Source organism: Eubalaena glacialis, chromosome 3, assembly GCF_028564815.1.
Source record: "Eubalaena glacialis isolate mEubGla1 chromosome 3, mEubGla1.1.hap2.+ XY, whole genome shotgun sequence".
NCBI classification, from domain to species: Eukaryota; Metazoa; Chordata; class Mammalia; order Artiodactyla; family Balaenidae; genus Eubalaena; species Eubalaena glacialis.
In genome coordinates, this window is record NC_083718.1 from 130,125,080 (window position 1) to 130,146,492 (window position 21,413).

The 21,413-nt window shown below is 38.4% G+C and overlaps 1 protein-coding gene across 1 annotated transcript in view; it reads left to right on the forward strand.

The window, feature by feature from the left end:
- The first annotated feature begins 4,916 nt into the window (after positions 1-4,916).
- The window catches only part of ERICH3 (glutamate rich 3), a 91,016-nt gene continuing 74,519 nt past the window's right edge, over positions 4,917-21,413 (forward strand). Inside the window, exons 1-6 of the mRNA XM_061183947.1 lie at positions 4,917-4,958; positions 5,049-5,137; positions 9,554-9,647; positions 11,943-12,068; positions 15,754-15,825; positions 17,438-17,566. Of these exons, the coding sequence (XP_061039930.1) occupies positions 4,917-4,958; positions 5,049-5,137; positions 9,554-9,647; positions 11,943-12,068; positions 15,754-15,825; positions 17,438-17,566 (552 nt within the window). The remainder of the gene's footprint in view (positions 4,959-5,048; positions 5,138-9,553; positions 9,648-11,942; positions 12,069-15,753; positions 15,826-17,437; positions 17,567-21,413) is intronic.

A 21,413-nucleotide genomic window follows, 5' to 3' on the forward strand; every position in this document is an offset into this window, starting at 1 on the left:
GGCTCTAAATCTCATCCTTTTTTTTTACTTTGGGCAGGAAGTGTTAGAGATTTATTTGCCTTAAATAATTACAGGAAAATTATTGTGCCTCTTAAGAGTTAAGGTGTCTGGTCACATATTTCTTAAATTTTCTCACGCTTAAATAACAGACACGCAGTTTTTAATGATAAAAAGCTTTTTCTGGTTATTAGTGTTGCTTTCAGATATTTTATTTGAGGAAGTTGTTTCAATTTAGATTTTATTAACTTCTTTGCTAAGATTCTTACTGAGATTCAAAATCTTCAACTTAGGTGGCTTGAGTGTGATGAGTTTCTTTGTAGAGTGGGAATTCGGTGGACTCTTGCAAATCTTTTCTGATGGACAGTAAGAGAGGCGTTGGGGTTGGTGGATGGAGCTCCATTCCTCATGAACTGTAACATGAAAGCAATCAAGCCACAGTATCCTGTAATTTGTTTAACTTGCTTTCCCAGTACAAGCACTTAATATGTGAGTTGCAGAGACATTTTATCTGGCTGGAAGCCTGCCTTAGCAGTGGAAATTTGATATAGACCCTCCTTGGACACTATCAAACTCTACAAATTGCAGATTTCGTGACCTCTGAAATGCAAAGCACCTCTTCATTAGGCTTCTCATCCTTAGTAATAAAACTGTGCTCATTCACCTAAGTCTCACTTGATTCTGTTAAGCATAAAATGGTGTAATCAGTTTTTCCAGATTGGTAGGTGAGTTGAACCTTTCCATTTGTGGCAATGTAAAGAGATATCTTGCATAACATTTCTTAAAATGCTGCTGAAAAATGTCAATGTATGTGTTAGAGTCCTTATGTTTTTTTTTTTTATTAGGGATAGGAAACAGTTGAATAAGAATATAAGCCCCTTTGGTCAAATACTACATACAAAAGATGAATTTCTGGATTAAAAGGATGTAAAGCATACATGTTGACTCATATAATGAATCATTTTATTTATCCCATGTGATATATCTTGCCACTTATTTTTAAATTTAGTCATTGGTGTGCTGGTAAACTGGCTTTTCAGAAAGAAAAAAGAGCCCTGATTTGTAGCGTTTGCCAATTTCTGTGGTGTAAATACTCCCAAGCTGGCCAATTTCAAGCTGACAATGGCTTGCAAAATTCCTGAACCTTTTAACAATTGTCTTACGAGAGCCAGTATAGGCAAGCTCCAATACACCACTGTTAGTGCTTTTTAAGTATACTTTTATATGCTCTCTAATTGTTTTATGCATAAAATCCTTTTCTCTAACCTCATTTTGAGGCTTTTAATGGTGGACACCCTGCCTTATTCTTCTATATGCCTTCTTTTTTCTCTTTTCCAGGTGTGTCTAAATATGTGTGGTAGTAAACAAGTGTGGTAGTCTATTTCATTAATACTAAATGATTTTTTTTTTCACATTTCACATTACTAAAATCATTTGCAGGTTACAGTCAATGGTATGTCATAGTATAATTGGTAAAACTTTCTTCTTTCTTAGTGTTCTATATAATAATTATTTGAATTTAATGAAATGTGTTAAGTGCTGAATAGATGGTGTTTGACATGAATATAATTATGTCCTATGGGATAATCTGTCTTTTCACAAATTAGATTCACCTAAAGCAAGTTACCTCTCTATTATTATCCTTATGAGAAAAAAATATAAATTGTTTGAAATGCTCCTTGGTGTACCTCTTGTTCTTTTGTCTTAGTGCTTACATGTGGCATATCAAAATTAGATCAGCAAAGTAGGTCCCAACTTGTTTTGTACATCCTGGTGTGGCTCCAAGAAGTGCCTTCCTCCACCTGGGAAGTGTACTTTTTGAAAGTGGGGATCATTGGCATGATAAATCACTGGACAATATACATCATAGCCCAAACGCCATCACATTCAGTGTCCAGTGTTTCTGCTTCCTGACATTTGGATATAGAAAGACCTTGTGGTAAGCAGGATAATGGCCTCTAAAAGATGTCCATGTCTTAATCCTCAGGACATGTGAATATGTTACTTTACACGGCAAGGGAGGGATTAAGGTTGCAGATGGAATTAAGGTTGCTTATCAGCTGATCTTAAAATAAGAAGATTATTCTGGATTAATCTGGGTGGACCCAATGTAAGTAAGCACAAGTGTCCCTAAATGGGAAAGAGGGAGGTAGAGGAAACAGAATCAGAGAGATGGCATCATGAGAAATTCTTGACTGGCTTTGGCAATGGAAGGGGGCCAGCAGCCAAGGAATGTAGGCAGGGAATGTGGGCAGCCTCTAGAATGTGGAAAAGGAAAGAAAAAGAATCCTTCCTCAGAGTCTCCAGAAGGAATGCAGCCCTGTCAACACCTTAATTTTAACCTAGTGAGACCTGTATCGGACTTCTGACATCCAGAACTATAAGATAATAAATTTGTGTTGTTTCCAAGCTACTAGCATGTGATAGTTTTGTACAGAGCAATAATAAATGAATACAAATTTCATTAATTCAGATGGACTAAGTCACAACAGTTTGAGATAAATAAAACTGGTTGTGTTAAAAACATTCTTTATGTTCTCTCTGAACAAGTGTGCCAGGTAATTTGTAGTATAAAGTAGATTGCAGAAATATATATATTTAAGAGAGTAAGATGATTTAAAGATTTCAGTACATTGTTTTTATGCTAATGATATGGCTAATTATAAATGACGGGTATGTATTTGCTAATTTTCATCTGAAGAATTTTTATTTAAAGTTTTCTTATCTCTGTACTAGAAATTGGTGGAATTATATCTCTGTGAATATTTAATGATTCACATTTTTCCATTATTATACTTAGCATCCTGGTCCCTACATTAGCAAGCCCTTATAAGTGTGTTTCACTGTGATTTGGTGTATGTTATCAGGAACAAGTTTAGGTTACATAATCTTTGGCAAGTGACTTAACCTGAATCTTTTTTCCTCATCTTCAAAATGGAGACAGTTATGCCTTCTGTTATGGTCTCATGTTTGTATACTCCTCAAATTCATATGTTGAAATCACAATCCCCAATATGATGGTATTTGGAAATGGGGTTTTGGGGAAATAGGTCGTGAGGATGGAGCCCTTGTGATGGGATTAGTTCCCTTATAAGAAGAGACATCAGAGAGCTTGCCTCGCTCTTTCTCTCTGCCATGTGAACAAATGAGAAGATGTGGCCATCTGCACACCAGGAAGAGGGCCTTCAACAAGAATGCGACCATGCTGTCCCCCTGATCTCGGACTTCCAGCTTGCAGAACTGTGAGAAATGAACGTCTGTTGTTTAAGCCACCCAGTCTATTTCTGTTACAAAGCCTGAATAGACTAAGATAGAAATTGGTACCAAGAAGTGGGGTGCTGCCATAACAAATACCTAGAAGTGTGGAAGCAGCTTTGGAACTGGTAATAGGTAGAGGCTGGAAAAGTTGTGAGATGCAAAACCTTTTTTCTCCAGCTTTATTGAGATATAATTGACATATAACATTGTGTAAGTTTAAGGTGTACAACGTGATGATTTGATACACATATATATTGCAAAATGATTTCCACAGTAAGTTTAGTTAATGCTACCACAGCCTCAAATAATTACCAAATTTTGTGGTGAGATCATTTAATATCTACGTTCTTAGCAGCATTCAAGTGTGCAATACAGTGTTGTTAACTGAAGTCACCATGCTGTACATTAGATTCCCAGAACTTATTCATCTTATAATCGGAAGTTTGTACCCTTTGATCAACATCTCCCTCTTTCTCCCACCCTTGAGCCCCTGGCAGCCACCATTCTATTGTGTTTATATGTTTGGATTTTTTAGATTCCACATATAAGTGAGATCATACAGTGTTTGTCTTTCACAATCTGACTTATTTTACTTAGCAGAATGCCTTCAAGTTCTGTTCATGTCACAAATGGCAGCATTTCCTTATTTTTTATGGCTGAATAATATTCAAGTGTATATGTGTGTGTGTGTGTGTGTATGTGTGTGTATCACATTTTCTTTATCCATTTATCTGTTGATGGATACTTATGTTGTTTCCATGTCTTGATTATTGTGAATAATGCTGCAATGAACATGGGGGTGCAGATACCTTTCTGAGATAGTAATTTTATTTCCTATATATATGTACCCAGAAGTGGGTTGCTGGATCATATGGGAGTTCCATTTTTAATTTTTTGAGAAATCTCCGTACTGTTTTCCATAGTGGCTACACCAATTTAAATTCCCACCAATGGTGCATAAGGATTTCCTTCACTCCACATCCTTGGCAAAACATGTTATCTCTTGTCTTTTTGATAATAATCATCCTAACAGGTGTGAGGTAATATTTCATTGTGGTTTTGATTTGCATCTTCCTGATGGCTAATGATGCTGAACACCTTTTCACGTACCTGTTGACCATTTGTATGCCTTCTTTGGAAAAATGTCTATTCAGATCTTCTACCCATTTTCTAATCTGATTATTTGGGGTTTTGTTTTTGCTATTGAGTTGTATGAATTCTTTATATATTTTGGATATTAACCACTTATCAGATATATGGTTTGAAAATATTTTCTCCTGAAGGGACTTTTAAGGTGATTCTGAAAAGGGAGCTGGAGAGGAAGCATCCATCTTCTTACACAGCACATCATGTACAGAACATTGGTAGAAATATGGATGGTAAAGGCCATTCTGATGGAGTCTCAGACAGAAATGAGGAATATGTTATTGGAAACTGGAGGAAAGGTGATGCTTGTTGTAAAGTGGCAAAGAACTTGGCTGAATTGTGTGAGTGTTCAAGCGTCGTGTGGAAGGCAGAACAATCGAGGCATAGACAGGGAGGTTAAGTCACGTCCTCCCGGTTGTGGAGCCAGTAATGGTGGAGCCAGGATCGGACTGGAGCTGGAGTCCTGACCACTACATCCCTCTCCCTCCACAGAAGTAGACAGTGTGGGACCCAGCATGCTGGGAGAGAAGGTTGGGGTTCAAGAGATTCTTCTATCAGTATGGTCCAGGATACCTGACCCTCATCATGTTTTCCTTGGACTCACTCATGTTGAGCAATAATCTTGTTTTGGAGCTTTTCCATTTTAGGAAGATGGAAGAGCTGTGACAGTTAGATACTGCTCACATTCCAGAGGTCTGAAAGCAAACGAACGAGACTACGTATGTGGAAGAGCTTTGTAATCTGCAAAGTGGGATAGAGATACTGTACTCCTTCCCCAGCTGAAGGCGCGGTGTCTGACATGGGGACACTCAGTACCTATTTGTGAAAGAATTAACCTATGACACAGGAAGAAATCAAGTACACACACACACACACACACACACACACACATACACACTCTATGTGCATGCATACCTCCCCACTGAATTGGGAGCACTGTGAGTGCAGTGTCTGTGCCGTCTCTGGATCCCTGGTGCTGTACAGAATGCCTTGAGAATAGTACACAATAAATGCTTCCTGATTAATATGATAGAGCCTTTCCTGTTAGTCTGGGTTTCTATGGAATACTCTTTCTCTCTTTGGGGGCAAATGGAGGGCTTGATAGGAATTGACCTTATTAGTTCAGAGCCCCAATTACGTCATCTACATGGTGGGCGGCAGGGGTTCAGGGGTCAAGCCTTGAAAGGCTATAGCTGGGAAGGCGGCTCTCCCAGTGACTCAGCAGCTGCTCCTTAATACTCAGTGGATTGAAGTGGGGGAAACGGGAACCATCATAGAGATAGGGTTGCTTTGTTTCCTGGGGGACAGATTTTTCCAGTGCGTTGAGCCGGAAAGGAGGTCTTTCTCTACCCAGTGAACAGGGGTTGGCAAATAGTCTTGTCCATCATATAAAGAAGCCAACGAGTTGGGCTGGTCTGGCCAATTAGTTATGGGCCTTTGTGTGAACAGCATGGCTTTTGAGTGATGTGGTCACAGTGGCCGGGTGGTCGCTGTGACCAAGGTGGTTGTTGATCTTATGGATTGGAACAGGAGAGGGTCACAGGACTGAGGCAGCATGACCACGAAGTCCAGCTTTGGCCACAGATGCAGGCAGTAACTTACAAGGGGAGTAGAACACTCAAGGTGCAACACAATCCGAAGCCCAGGTGAGGCGACCTCATCTGGCCCAGGGCTGTGCTGAGTGCAAGGAAGAAATGTGCGCGGTGAGGAGAAACAGTAGCAGTGAGTGCAGAGGACAAAGGCAGAAAGATCAGAAGAGCCCTACTAAATCAAAGTGTGGCTGGGTCAGTAAAGCTCTTGTAACTGAGTACATGCAAAGGGAGGCTGCAAACCCATACCAAGCACCCATGAAGAGGAGCAGAGTGGAGAGGAGGTGACAGATCATGGTTGTGACTGAGCCACAGGATTATTACCCTCTCCCTGTGAAGGAGGCTTGATGGTCAGAATGAGGTTGACATTTATATGTAGACCGTGAAAATGTTTGCATTAGCTGCTGTCTCAGTTTGTTCAGGCTGCTATACAGAATGCCATAAACTGGGTGGCTTAAACCACAGAAATTTATTTCTTACAGGTCTGGAGGCTGGTAAGTTCAAGATCAAGGCACCAGCAGATTCAGTGTCTGGTGAGAACTCGCTTCCTGGTTCACAGATGGCCATTTTCTTCCTGTGTCCTCACATGGTGGAAGGGACATGGGAGCTTTCTGGAGTCTCTTTTATAGGGTGCTGATCCCATTCATGAGGGCTCCACCCTCATGACCTAGTCACCTCCTGAAGGCCCCATCTCCTAATACCATCACATGGGGGGATAGGGTTTCAACCTATGAATTTTGGGGGGAAACATACATGCAGTCCATAACAGCCATTTTACTAAACCTGTATGTAATTTAGTATAGTTTTGTTAGCAAACAATTCATTTATCTAAAGTTTCAGTTAAAAAAAATAAGGCATTGTCTGAAAAAGAAATGGCTGAGCCTGGGGAGACCCAGCTGGTTATTATTCATAGTCATGGAAAAAGATGCTTTAAAAATGGCCTCCCAAACAGGGACCCTCAATCTTTGTGTGCAAAGATTTCAACTCGCCTGGATCTATTCCACTTGTCAGTAAGACTGGAGGGGCATCACACACACAGACTCATTCAATAGGAGCCTGAGAGAGCAGAATTAGAATGAGGTGGTGCCAAAGCTGGCTAAGCTTTGTTATTAAGACCTAAATATTAAAAATGTTTCAAAGTCTGAATTAAAAGAACGGGATATTTTACAGTCAATAGGGAAGTGGAGGTCCACGTTATCTTAACATTTTGACCCTACTACATTTAATCAGGGTTTTAGCACTCATAGCTATTCCAAAACTATTGATTTTTTAAAATGTGAGCCTGAAAAACAGACAAAAGACTATATATGATATCAGTCTAATGATTTATCTTAAGAATCTGTGAACTGTGGAATCATGATTGTTAGGACTGAAAGACACCTGCTCACCTTTCTGAAATGAGTTGCAGAAAAGGTATTCTGAGATTCAGAAAGGGTAAGGGATACAACGTTGACCTTTTGGAGACAGGAAACCTTTGATGAACTATAGGACACCAAGACGGTTCATTTAAAAGGTGGTTTCAAAGCATTATCCGGGGCTGGTTTTGTATGTGCATTACTGAAGCTCTCAGGTTGTCTTTTTACGTAAACCCAGTGAAATAATGGTTTCTGCAGCTGTTCATGGGTCTGCAACTCTCATGTGGCACCTTGGCTTCTGGGCTTTGTAACTGCTTTTCAGTCTCTTTTGTGGACAAAATTAAACTTTCCTTACCATTTGACAGCATGGAACTTTCCTGAGATGGGCATTAAGGAGAAAAGAGACAGGAAAAGATCACCAATACCATCTCCATGTAATTAAGGCAGTGCAAATAGCTAAATAAAATTGTTGCTAATGATATTTACTTGATTCTATGAGTCCCTGTTCTTGTTTCAGAAAAAGTTAGGGATCAGCTGCTCATGAAATGTATAGATTATAAATCTCTGTGGCAGGTAATAGGGTGTGCATTTTTTTTAGGACAAATTTATGTTAGGACCATGTTTAGGCTTGCATGTTTTCTTTCTGTCCCTCTGTCTCTTTGTGTCTCTCTATATACACACACACACACATATGGATGCACCTGCATGCATACATGTATACATACATGTATATGTATATGTGTGCCTGCTTTCATAAGATAATAATTAATGAAGGATAGGTTAAAACTTAGAAAAAGTAGTTTCAAACTTTGATTTATAGACTTATATTGACCATGTAACCAAAGAACCAATTTGTCCTCTTTTAAATGAAAGACCGTAAAAATCAGCAGTAATCTATGAACTTTATTTTTTTGGTTCTGGATGTGGAATTAATGAAATTGTCTGGATATATATGTGGAAGTTAACACTTCTAAACTGCTGAGCTTAAGCTTAGCTTGAAATTTATACCAGTAAGAATGAGTCCCAAACAAAATTGTATCTTCATGTGTTGAACACATCGTTATTTAGGTACATAATAAATAAGTAAGGATGCTGAGAATAATGCGCCATCCTGGCCTTCAAATCTAGCAGAGGTATTGGAGGAGGTCATTGAAAGGATGTGACCACCTCAAGCCAGACCTGGGCAATCAGAGGCTCCTCACCCTCTCCCCTGTCCTTGGAATACATATGTTCTGCCCGCCATTCCCACAGTGGGGGCCATTTTCAAGGGTGCAGACTTAAGAAAGCAATATGTTGTGGAGATCATCGGGACCTTGTACATGACTGAACCCAGTTAAGGCCTCTATATAAAATTTGAGATTCTGATGGGCAGGTGTGGAGGGCTACTCATCTTGCAGCTGCCCAAGACAAGCCTCTTAAGGAAGTTCCTTTGCTTATTAAACCTGCCACTTACCAATCTGGAGTGGCTGCCTTTTTTTTTTCACTCTTCCCTTGCCCTCTGTGTGTGGGCATCAGTTTGCGAACCAACAGGAGTAGACTAAGAAATAAGCAGTGACATATTGTGGATGTGTAATGGAACTCAAGGTCTTAGAGGAACAGAGTGGAGGGTAACACAGCACACCCAGTTTGTATCAGGGGATGTTTCTTGGGAGAAGAGATGCTTGTGCATCACAGATGTTCTCCATTAGCTAATATCTGCTGAGGGAAAGGACTTCCCAGTAGTGGGACTGTACATCGTGTCCTGAAGACAGGAGAGAATATGTCCAGGGAGTGCAAGGAAGTTTGAGTGACTAGAATTTAGGGTGTGTAACCAGAGGCTGAAGGGTCCTCTGAAGACGCCCGTACTTTTCCATCAGGCTTCCTCCATGAAGACTTTCTTGACAAGTGGAGTTGGTGGTCTCCTTCTCTGTGTCCCCACGATTTTTTGCATGTTTCTATTATTGGATTTTTCATAACCAATTTAATTGTTCATGTCTGATTTCCATACTTGTCTGTGGGATAAAACAGCATCAGGGCTGTCTCCCAGTCCTTATCATCAAACCTAGAAAACAGTAGGTGCTCAATACCTGTTTTTTAAACACATACGTAAATGACTGGCTGGCTGGATGAATGAACGATTATGCACAGTTTGGGGATGAGAGTCAAGAATTGCCTTGGTTATCAAGCAATACTTCATAAAACCTTAACGGTTTCATTTTTCTGTTCCAGATTACTTGCAGCATATAATAGTCTTACGGATAAACACCTGGCTGGATATTTTAACAATACAAGGATAAGGCGGCATCTCTTGAGATCAGGGCTGGTAAGATTTGGTCTCATTTCTACCTGCCCTCTTGTTTCATTAAATCCAATAATTCCCTATCCTTTCTGGTTTTCTCTTTGAGCTTATTGGTGACATCTTTTCCCTTCCCTCATTTTAGAAAAATTACTTCCTTTCCAAAGCTCTGATTTATCTATTTGAGGCTGTGTTTCAAAAGATAGGAAGAGAGGTCATGATGGCTGCTAAGGCAACTTATAAATTATTGAGGAAAATCCCTGTGAGTTTTCAACAGCATATGTCATTTGTTTATTTACCCACTCATTTATTCAACCCATATTTATTGAACATATTTTATAAACCAGGAACTGTTAGGGAGTAAGGATAGAAAAGACTTTACTGTCTTCAGAAAAAAAATATTGTTTTTAATAATCACAGGATATGGTGTGGAAGACATGAACAGTTCAAAATTTTCCTTTATATGTGGTTATAGAAAGCTAACAATTTTAGCTGTTTAATTTCTTAAAACACTGTGGGTTTCCTTAACTATTGTTGCCATGGTGTTGAAAGGATATGCATTGCATTTCTAATTGTTGTTTATGTGCTTGGCAGTCTGTCTGGGTAGTTCTCAGAGAGTCTGTTTTTTGTCTCCTGGGGCTTTGTTTTCAGACAGACCTGGCTGAAACCTGGCTCTGCCATTTACAAGACAGAATGTTCAGCAAAACACTTCACTTTCTCAGCTCCAACTTCTTCAGTTGAAGGAAGATAATAAAGATAATGATACCCTGCCCTCAAGATTGTTGTAGCAATTAGAGATGTGTAATAAATGGTTGCTGTAATTGTTGTGGTTACCATTAACACTACTTCTTCAGATAAAAGTCTGTGAGCTTCATATATAAATGGGAAGGACTTTGTATTTACTTATCAACGTCATTAACAAGCACTTATTGCACACCGATTATGTGCATGGCAACTCAAACAGGAAGGACACAGCCCTTTCTCTAGAGCAGTTCAGATACAGTCCCTGAATCAGAAGTGTTCAGCATTGCCTGGGAACTTGTTAGAACATGCAAATTCTAGAGCCCCAGCCCAGATCTGTTGAGTCAGAAACTGTGGGGTGGGGTCCATCAGTCTCTTTCAACTTGTCTTCCAGGTGATTCTTCAGATGCTGGCTCAAGTTTAAGAACTTCTAACCTATAGGAGCTTCCAGTCTAGTTGGGGAGATTAGATACTCCCAGAGGAGAAATATCAATGACAAGTTACTTGCTAAGGGAGGGGCAGTGCAGGAAGTTCTCAACAATTTTTCCTGGTTGGATAGTCATGACATGATATCCCATGGACAACACATTTCAAAGACCGTAACTGAGTTATTCGTAATTCCAAGCACACTTTCTATAACCACACTGCTTTCTTCCATTAGAAAATGCATTCATAAAAAGGATGATCAATAACCAATCACTCGTAGCACAACTCTAGCTGATCTCGATACTCCAATATGTTGCAACAACAGTGCTAAAAAACTAGTTATCAGAATTAAGAAATATGTGGACTTGAATTAGGTATGAAAAGAAGAGCAGGGTTTAAATAAGTGAAAAGGAAGATGAACATTCCAGGAAGGATAACATCCTCAGTTTAGGGAAGATGCAGAAAAATAGAACAAACATGCCCATAGGAAGGAATAAAAGAAAAACAAGTAAATAAAATTCAGAAACTATCACTCCTGGGACTTGCAGAGATGTCACTTGAAACCAATCTGAAATACTTTATCTGCAGTACTATATAATCTGAAAATATCTGAATCACAGCAAATTAAATTACATTCTGGGCTAGAGAGTGAAAGAAGAAAAGCAGTGTGAAAACAATGTAATGAAACCAATTGTTTTAAAAACAAATTGATGAGATCCTCTGTAGCTTACATGTTTTGCCCTTCAGAGTATTTCCTGTGAGATCATCAGTCCTGTGATCACTGCTCCTATTCACTGTTTCAAGGTAACACCCCACGCCTTCTTCCCGGACGTGTTCAAAAAAAGAAATGAAAAGAACACCTGGGTTCCATTAAGGGAAAATTGTTACTCTAATGAAAACCTTGTTTTAAACGTCAAGTGCACCACCTGTATGTGTTTTCACAATGATGGGTATATGAGACTGCCTTTCTCCTTTTTTTCCTTATGAAACATTCATTAAAAGTGAAAGTTTATCAGCCATAGCACTACACCTCATTAGCCTTAAAAGACGCTGCTTCCTTCTCTGATCAACTGACGGTCCATCTCTCTCTCTTAGGGAGCTAACAATACATTTTCTGCTTTGTATTTCTATGTATGTTTTATTTATTCATGACAGATCACAAGAAATGGAAGAATACTTTCTGAAAAGGAATACAAACTAAATATCATGAAGAGGGATCACCAAAAATATATCCGGGAGTGCTTAGCCCAGGCTATTTTCCATAAGGTTCTTGATATGGAGGTACAAGTACTAACTATTTTCTTTGCAACTGATATTTATTAATATGATAATTAATAATACTTTCTGTACCCAGAAGCAGGGGAATTCTTCCTATATTTCATTAAAAAGGAATGGAACAAGGTGACCTGAGAAATACTCTATATCTCTCTAGGTAGTGAGGAGACAAGACACTGAAGTAAGCATTTCTTCATTTCAGTTAGGGAAAAATATGAACATCATTGTATATTTTGTGATATTTAATTTAACAAATGTAGAGTTTTAATCCGTAATGGCTACTTTAAAACATCCCAGCCCTCACCATCTGTACCTCAATTTCCATTTGCTAAAAAAAAAAGTGACATCTGTTTAAATATCAGTAATTCCACTGCCATGAATTATTTCGGATTTGTTATTCTTTGACGGCTCCGAAGCTCAGCCGTATGCTAAATTTCAAGGAGCAGGCATTGAAACATCTGCTGTCCCTCCTACTTTAGGCCACATTGGTCAGCACAGATTCACAACCCAAGTATCAACAACTTTTTTTTCAGTCTGACATGGCATTTTTAGAAGGATATCTAGCTAACTTGATAAATTATTTTAGCCTCGCTCCATGGAACTTGTAGTTTCAAGCATCAACGCCGTTTTAATGTCTGTGAAAAAGCATGTCACTTCTCGGCTTGACCAAGTAGCAGTAAATGAGAAAACTTGGCTCATAAAACCATTGACCTGTGGGTGCACTAAACATTTATGACCAACTGTAGAATCATCAGTAAACCAATACTAAGTGTAGTGCCACTCAAAATATTTATTATTATGCTACTATTAAATTGAGCAAGTGTTGTGCTCTCTTCAGATGTACATGATTTGTTCATTTAGGAATTCATTTTGTGATTTATGTCATGTGCATGAATTACATAGAATCATTGTTCATGGCTCCCCAATTCACTTCTTTATAAAAGTATTAGTTGGAATTCTACAACTAATGTTGAAAAAATAGTACAGTGTAAAATTAATTATACATAATTTCAAACTTAAACGGTAGGCACCAATTTCTGTCTTAGCCTTGATTCTTGAACTTTCGTTTTCCAAAATTTCCTATAATGCACACATCATAACTGTTAAATGTGCTGTTATTAAAGAGTCTTTGTGTATTCTTAAAGTTTGGAATAAATAGCTTAGATAAATGTTAATGTGTAATATATAATTTTATATAATATATAATATATTAATATAATTTAAAAATAAAATATTTCTAAATTGTTACATTTGTCTCACATTTAGTTTATGCTGATGCTGTTTACTAATGTTGTTGTATTACTATTCACATATTCATTCATGCAATAAACATTAATTACAAGCTTACCATGTACCAGTATGGGGCTATGTGATGTAGCTGTGAGATATAATTTTAAAAAAATGCTGTAGAAAGTGATCAAATGCTAGAAGAGAGGAACAAATAGACTGAGATCAGAAAAGAAGGGAATGATGACTTGCCTCTGTGAGAGTCAGAGGAAGCTGAACAGAGGTCCTGCTTTTTGAACTGAACCTGGAGGACTGAATGAAACTTGACATGAAAAGATAAGCAAGGCATTCCAGAGAGTGAAGACAGCAGGTGTGAAGTTACAGAGGTGTGAGGGGACATTGTGGATGGAAAGGAAAGCTCACTGAGGCCAGACTACACTGCGAGTTGGTTGAAAGAGTGGCAGGAAGTGACACTCTCCAATAAGTTGGGGCCCCGTTTCTGGAGGCCTTCAATTCCCAGCTAGGTTTGCAGTGTAGGTGAGGAAGCGATGAAATATTTTTCAGCACGGAGTGAAATAAATGAGCAGAGCTGTTTTAGAAAGATGATGTTGCTCAAAAGGTAGAAGATGGATTAATGAGCTGGAAAAGATCGGAGGTGGGAGGTCAACTAGGAAGCTGTTGCCAGAGGGTGTGGGCTAACAGCAGTAGTGGACATACTGGGGCAATGCCACTGTCCACAGGGATCTGGAAGAGGGAGAGAGACCGACACTGCCTGGATGAGGAGTGGGGAAGGAGACACCCAGGGCCACTCTGAGGTTTCTAGCTTCGTGGTGTGTGCTTTGCAGGAAATTGGGAAGAACAACATGGGCTAGATAAGAACCTTCAAATGGTGGGAAAACCTGACAGAGTGGTGTCCTGGAAGCCAGGAGGGTCTCAAGCTGCAGAATGGTTCAATAAGACGACTACTGGGAGGTTTTTATGAAAAAAAAGAAGCCAAACAGGAAGTTAGCGTCAGATAGACCAAGATTCAAATTACAGTTCCACCACTGACTAGATGTATGACCTGGGGCAAGTTCACGACCCTCTGCTTCAGTTTCTTCATTTGTAAAATGAGACTGCTCAGCAATTGGAATTGTTCAAGAAGAGATAATGCACACGAAGCACTTTCCCAGCGCACAGATACGCACATAATGTGAGCTTGATCAATAAAATTGTGTTTCTGTGCAGTTCTGCATCCTACTTTTATCAGCATTACATTTATTTTCCATTTTTTAAACAAAATCTTAAGACTGAATCATATCCCATTGTATATATGTACCACATCTTCTTTATCCATTCATCCGTCGGTGGACCTTTAGCTTGCTTCCACGTGTTGGCTATTGTGAAAACTGCTGCAATGAACATGGGATTGTAGAATATTTCAATTCTTGGATATATACCCAGGCGTGCAATTGATGGATCATAGGGTAGTTCTAATTTTGATTTTTTTAGGAACCACCATGCTCTTTTCCACAGTGGATGCACCAATTTACATTCCCAACAACAATGTACAAGGTTTCCCTTTTCTCCACATCCAACTTATATGAGGAATATAAACTAGTCAAACTCATAGAGGTAGAGGGTGAAATGGTGGTTGCCAGGGCCTGGGGGAGAGGAAAATCAGGAGGTATTACTTAACGGGGATAAAGTTTCAGTTATGCAAGATGAATAAGCCCTAGAGATCTACTATATAGATCTATTGCCTATAGTTAACAATACTGTGTCGTATACTTAAAAATTTGCTAAGAGGATAGATCTTAAGTGTTCTTATCACAAACTAATAATAATAAAGAAGGTGGGAGGAAACATTTAGATGTGATGGATATGTTTATGGCATAGATTGTAGTTGAGAATTTCACAGGTATATACTTATCTCCAAAGTCATCAAGTTATATACATTAAATATGTACAACTTTTTGTATGTCAATCATACCTCAGTAAAGTGCTTTAAAAAACAAAAACAAAAACAAAACAAAAAAACCCCCAAATCTTTAGGAACCTTATTTTAATAATTATATTCTATTCCATTATATGGATGGGCCAAAAACTTAAACCATTCTCTTTAAAGTTTATGTTGCTCCTGAATTTTTGCTTTGAAGGAAAAAAAAAACAACCTTTCAGACAACATATTTGTGCATAAAACATTTTTTTTTATTATTCAGACTTCTCCCTAGGTTGAGAAATGAAAGTTATGGGTTACAGCGTAGGAACACTTTTAACTGCCTAATGTAGGTTAGGAATTGGCTTTCCAAAGAGTTGTACCAATTTATATTCCCACTTGCACACTTACGCAGGTGATTCTTCTCCATCTCAATGACAAGAGGGGTAAATGAGAATACAGTTAGATAGTGGGATTATTTTCCTCTAAAAATTTCTTTGCTATAATTGATATGATTCTTTCCTCCACTCTTTCCTGTATGCCTAGCGTTACCATCAGCTTGAAATTAAAAAGAAACTGGAGACATTAGCTAGGAAGGAGCGAATTCAGAGATTTAAGGTAAGGAGCTACGTAACTCTTTTACTTCATAATATTATTTTATGATTTTGAAGGCCAATGGTACTATTATTGGAGTGGCTTGGGGGCACTTTATTTTGGGGTAACTCATAACTGAGGTCAAATGATCGTTCCACCAAGCTTAAATCTTGGCCACTATTATTCCAGAGGATCAGGACAAAATAGGATCTGCTGTGCAAGAGAAACTGTATAAGACACAAGTCATTGAAAGAAAAACTTGAAACCGTTCTTCTCAAGTTTGAAATTTTGCTTTTGTATTTTCTTGATTGATTTGTGATAGAGGCCAAAAGATTTGTTTGTCATAAAAGGTAAAAATAGATGGTGACATTCCCAATGTGATGGAAAATGGGGCATTTTAAGAATTATCCAATGGTACATTTTCATGTGAACGTGACCCTTGAAAATATATGGTAGGAAAGATCTACGTTAGCAAACAAAAGCATAAGATTTAGACATTTTGTGAAGGCATTTTAAAATTCCTTGTTTTTTACTTTTGCATTTGATATTTCATCTTTGCAGTCAACTTAGGAGATGTGTAAATTTAAATCAAGAGATGAGAGATTCAATTAGGCATGCTTGAAAGGTTTCAGTTTAGGTTGGCAGTTTTGCTCAATTTCTTGAGCCATTCAAACCCACGTGTTGTTCTTCATTTTCAGGGTATTACAAATGTGGGGCTTAAGACACATTCCACAAACTGATGAATATTCGTAAAGCTTCTGTGGAATAACTCGCCGTAGGAAACAGTAATTTTCCCTCTTGCCTGATAGACTCAAATCTATTTTATCTTAGTCAAAACATACTCTTATTACAAAAGTATTGTTAAATAACAGACAATAGGTCAGTTTTTCAAAATCAGAAAAGTTGGTGTGTAGAGATTTGCGGTTAAGTCAACTTTACCAATAGTGTCCTATATCGAGGACTGATAGATTCCATAATTTATCTGCTGAAATGTTGATGGAAAAAATAGTTACTGGAAAATGGTTCCTGAAACAGTGTTCTATTCACTCTCGCCCAGATTGCCAGACACACTAACCAGATACATGGGCACATTATAGCATTGGCAGAAATTCCTGATAGACACTTCATTTCCTCTGTACGATTTTTATTCGTAACATTTTCACCTATAGCTGCACTTGGCGAAAGACCTATATTTTAGGTCCCCCATATGTAATATATAACCCTTTGCTTATGGCATTATTTAGTAATTTTTTAAGGCAGAAAAGTAATACTTTCTGGTAGTCTCTACTGATCAGAGTAGTGAGGAACATTGTGCTTCTTGTAATGATCTGCTTAAAGCAGGTTAATAAATATTATTGCTGAAACTAAGGATACACTGCATCTGTAGCTATTACTGTGAGCACAGCTATTTCTTTGGATAAAGCATACTCAATTTCCTGCCTTTCACTGCCACACCCAAGTGCCCAGTACAGCTGTGGAAACATCTCCTGATTATCATGATGGTCCTCAGAGGGAGTACTTTTGAAAAGCATGAGAAAGAACTTCTCTAGTCCTATAACACCTCTTATCTGGCAGGCACTAACGTAACCAGATTACTAATTATGCATCGGTTTGTTAAATCACTTTCTTATTCCAGGGAGAGCACACAAGATGGACTATAGGAAATAACATGCCAATCCTGTCTCCCCGCCCCCCAGTTGGCCCCAAGACTAACCATGGCCATAGTGTTCTGGTTGATGAAGGACATTACAGTCCAGTAACACTGGTGAGTCACGTTAATAGCACTCTGACCTGCACCATGCCAACTAATTAATTCATGATTTTGTATTACTCTCAGAAAGAATGCTCTCTGGGTACATGGTTGTATCATCTTGGGAATCCTACTGAGTGAAAACATAATCTTGTATCCATTCAACTCTGTCTTCACTGGTTGTCCCGCCTTCATTCAATATCACCCCTGTCAAATCCATTTTGTTACTGCTAGATTCGTTTTCTTAAAGTGTAGATTACTTATGTTACTTACATGCCCAAATACCTTCACTGGCTCTGTGTCACCTATAGAAAAGCCCAGACTCTTGCACCTGACATTTAAGACCCCAAGCCACATGACATCAATTTAGCTATCCTAATACTTTTCCCCACGATTACCCTTTAGCACCCTACAATGCAGCACAATTGAACCATTGGTTGTTCCATGCATGTTCTATATTTTCTGACCTCTGGATTTTTTTCTTGCTGTTTCCTCTACTCTTACCTTATCTTAAAGCTTCTTTATGCATACAAATTCAATGGTACTGCACAACATGTCGGGCCAGATACTTACATCTGAGCTTCTTTTATCAAAAGTATATGCACACAGTCTAAGATAAAAATAATTAAATGTACAGAAATTCTGTTTAAAGAAATTGCACACTGACATTTCATTCCACTTCGATTCATTTATAACCTAGGAGTGGTATTTGCTTGAAGGAACATAAGGTAGCTTGAAACAATATAGATACAGGAAAAGACTTGCAAAATATTTCCTGGCGGTTGATGGTTTCAGCTTTAAATGAATTGATTTGATGACATCTTTATTCTGGCTTTGTGTGGCCTAATGTATTTCCTTGTTAGCATGAACATTTTTTTGGATTGCACAATATTTGTAGAGGAATTGCAATGCTTTCACAGATTATTGAAGTAGGTTCATCACATATAGTGTTAAGCTTTGACATTTTCAAAAGGTAAATCTGTTTTGACATTTCTCAATGAACAGCTCAAGTTATGAAAAGCAACCATCTTCCCTTTGTTGTTATCTTATTTCCAGGCTTCATTTAAATGTATATGTACACAAATAATTCTTTTATTGGGTGGCAAATTCCCTAGACTCTCAAAAGCTTATCCTGGGTGAAACAAAAGAAACAAGGATCATTTTCTATCTTCCCACCTGTTTCAGGGAGGAAAAACCCTTGAAAGGCTTTCTTTTCAATTTTCCAGCTGAACAGCCTCAATAAGTAGTTTATGATACATCCAGGAGATGTTAATGTGTCAGGAGTGAGAAAGTAATTTAAAAATTACAGGAACCACTGACACCAGCATTTTAGCAGCCTTTCTATCTGGTAAGCCAGGATTCTTCACTTGATCACCCCCTGCGGTGCTGCTGCCTCATAGGGGATACCTATTGTGATCTTGGAATTGCAGTTCCCATGTTACAGAAATTCAAGTCCTTCTTTTTTGTTTTCCTAACTTGGTTACATATCCTCTGAATTGGATTCCTGACCTCCAGGTGCCATTGGGATAAAGATAATAATCCTTTTGGGATATTGCCATCCATTTTTCTCTTTAAACTTTCTTGAGTGAATAAGGAGAGCATACGGTGAATAGTTACTTCACTTGGTCACTAATTGCACCTAAACTTTCAAAATAGCATGTAGGCTTTTAGCTGCACCATGCCATTAAAACTGTGGAAGTCATTCAACTAATTTTGTACATGCTTGGAAAATTCACCCCCAGAGATCTTCTACTAAGAATTAGAAATGCTCAGCTAAGCTGAGTAATCACCAGGTAGTCAATTTCAATTCACATTCTGGTACAGTTTTGAAAATGTTAAGCTACAGTGCCATATATAGTCCAAGAAAATATATTACGAACAGTTTAAAATATAGCAAATTTAAGGTGGCTCCTGATGTGAACTACAACAGTTTGTAGTTCACAGCTGTTAGTTGAACGGCACAGATTTGTTTTTAGAGATACATGTAATCGGTTAAACATTTGACTGCCACATTCATCTAACTGAATGCAAATGTGGGGAAGTAACATTTAGCGCACAGCAGCCAATAGATCATGTTCTAGTTTAGAGTAACCTGCTTTCCAAGTCCTACATTCAGTGTTTTTGTGTTCAGTTGGATTTTTTGACAGGAGTGGGTTTTAAGGCATATTTGTTTTACAGAGATCAAAAGAATTCTTTTGGATGATCTGATCCCTTTGTTCAGAAAACTTCTAGTCTGATTTCTCTTTGTGGGTTTTAAGACCGTTCACCTTTTGGCTCATAGAGGCTTATGTCTTTTTTCTTTAAACCAAACGCTGCTCTAGTCAGTCCACTTGGCTTCTTGTCTAGGTTTGTATGCGGAGACCAAAATAACGACTTTAACATAAGGATGCGCTCCCCGCCTCAACACACACGCATGAGTCTCAGCTCCTGCACCATCTCTACTCTATGAGGCATCAAAAGCTCAGACTCCTTTTGTGTCGTTGATCTGCCAAATTTAGTGTGTTGCCTTCATCCACGCATACCAAGATGGTATATATATCACCGTGTGGCTCTTTCAGCCAGAGCGAAGGGGATAAGGGGAAAGTGAAGACGCATTTCTTCTTTCTAAGGGCATGATCTGGAAGTTTCATACAGCACTTCTGCTCACATCTTACTGGCCCAAACTGAGGTATACATCTATATGGAGTTTCAAGAGACGCTGGGAAATACAGTCTTTATTTGTGATAGCCATGTTCCCTAATAAATATTCTATTACATGAAGAAAGGAAAACAGATATTGGGGAATATTCTCTTTGCTCCCCTTCCCATGTCTGGCTCACAACTGGCTCTTCTTACTTGGATGTTCAAATTTACCATTCCTCTTTTCTCCTTATCATTTTCTTCTTTTGCTCATTCATTTGGATAAAATGTAATTACTTCCGTGAAACTTTAATTTTTACTAGTCTCATTGGCTTATTCCAAATAACTTTTAGTTCTAAGTTCTATTAGTTTTCAGGTATTTTGTTGTTATTGTCTCTTTGGCAGTATTTGTGTGGTTCATTTGACACTAATTGTCTCGTGTTGCCAGTAGATGTTAAAAATTATTTTTTCATCTCACAGTGACTAGAGTTGGAATTCAATAAGTGTTGACGTAACAAAATCAGAGTTTTGGCAACATATAACATGCTTGTCAAGATGGTGCTAAGACCAACTTTTGGTTGGTGGGAGCTGCCCTATCACCATTTTTTATGTATTTATACAACACTTTTCCAGAGTTGAATATTTGTTGTCACCATTACACTGTGAGTCAATGTAATAAACCTTATTCATTAATCATTTATATACTGTTGTTCTCACACCCTCTTACCCAAATTTGCATGTATTATTCTTAACAGGTTTTCTACTGTTTTATTGTAATAGAACAACTGGGCCAAACATCTTGCTTTTTCCATTTTTGAAACATTGCTGATCTTTATGCTAAAGTTACAATGTTCTGTCAGTGCTCCAAAAGACACATCTAATGCTCTGAACTGACACTTTCGGTTTTCTCTGTAGTACATTCTTGATTAGAAAATGCATCAGTCAGGGTCTCAGCAGGAAACAGATGGCTCACACAAATAGGGTAATTAGGAAGGGTTTAATAAAGAAACTATTTAGAAAGATGCAGGTGGGGTTAAGGAAAACCAACTGGGGATGTAAAGCATGCTGGGGTGAATACAATGGGAAACCACACCACATAGGCCTAGGGGGAAAGAGAGGACTTGGATACCAGAACCAGCTGGCAGGTTCTGGGAGAGGACTTCCTGATAGGAGCTGTGGACTTTGTTGGAGGGACCCAGCTGGCCCATCATAACCTTGGTTGGGAAGGGTCCAGGAGCATTAA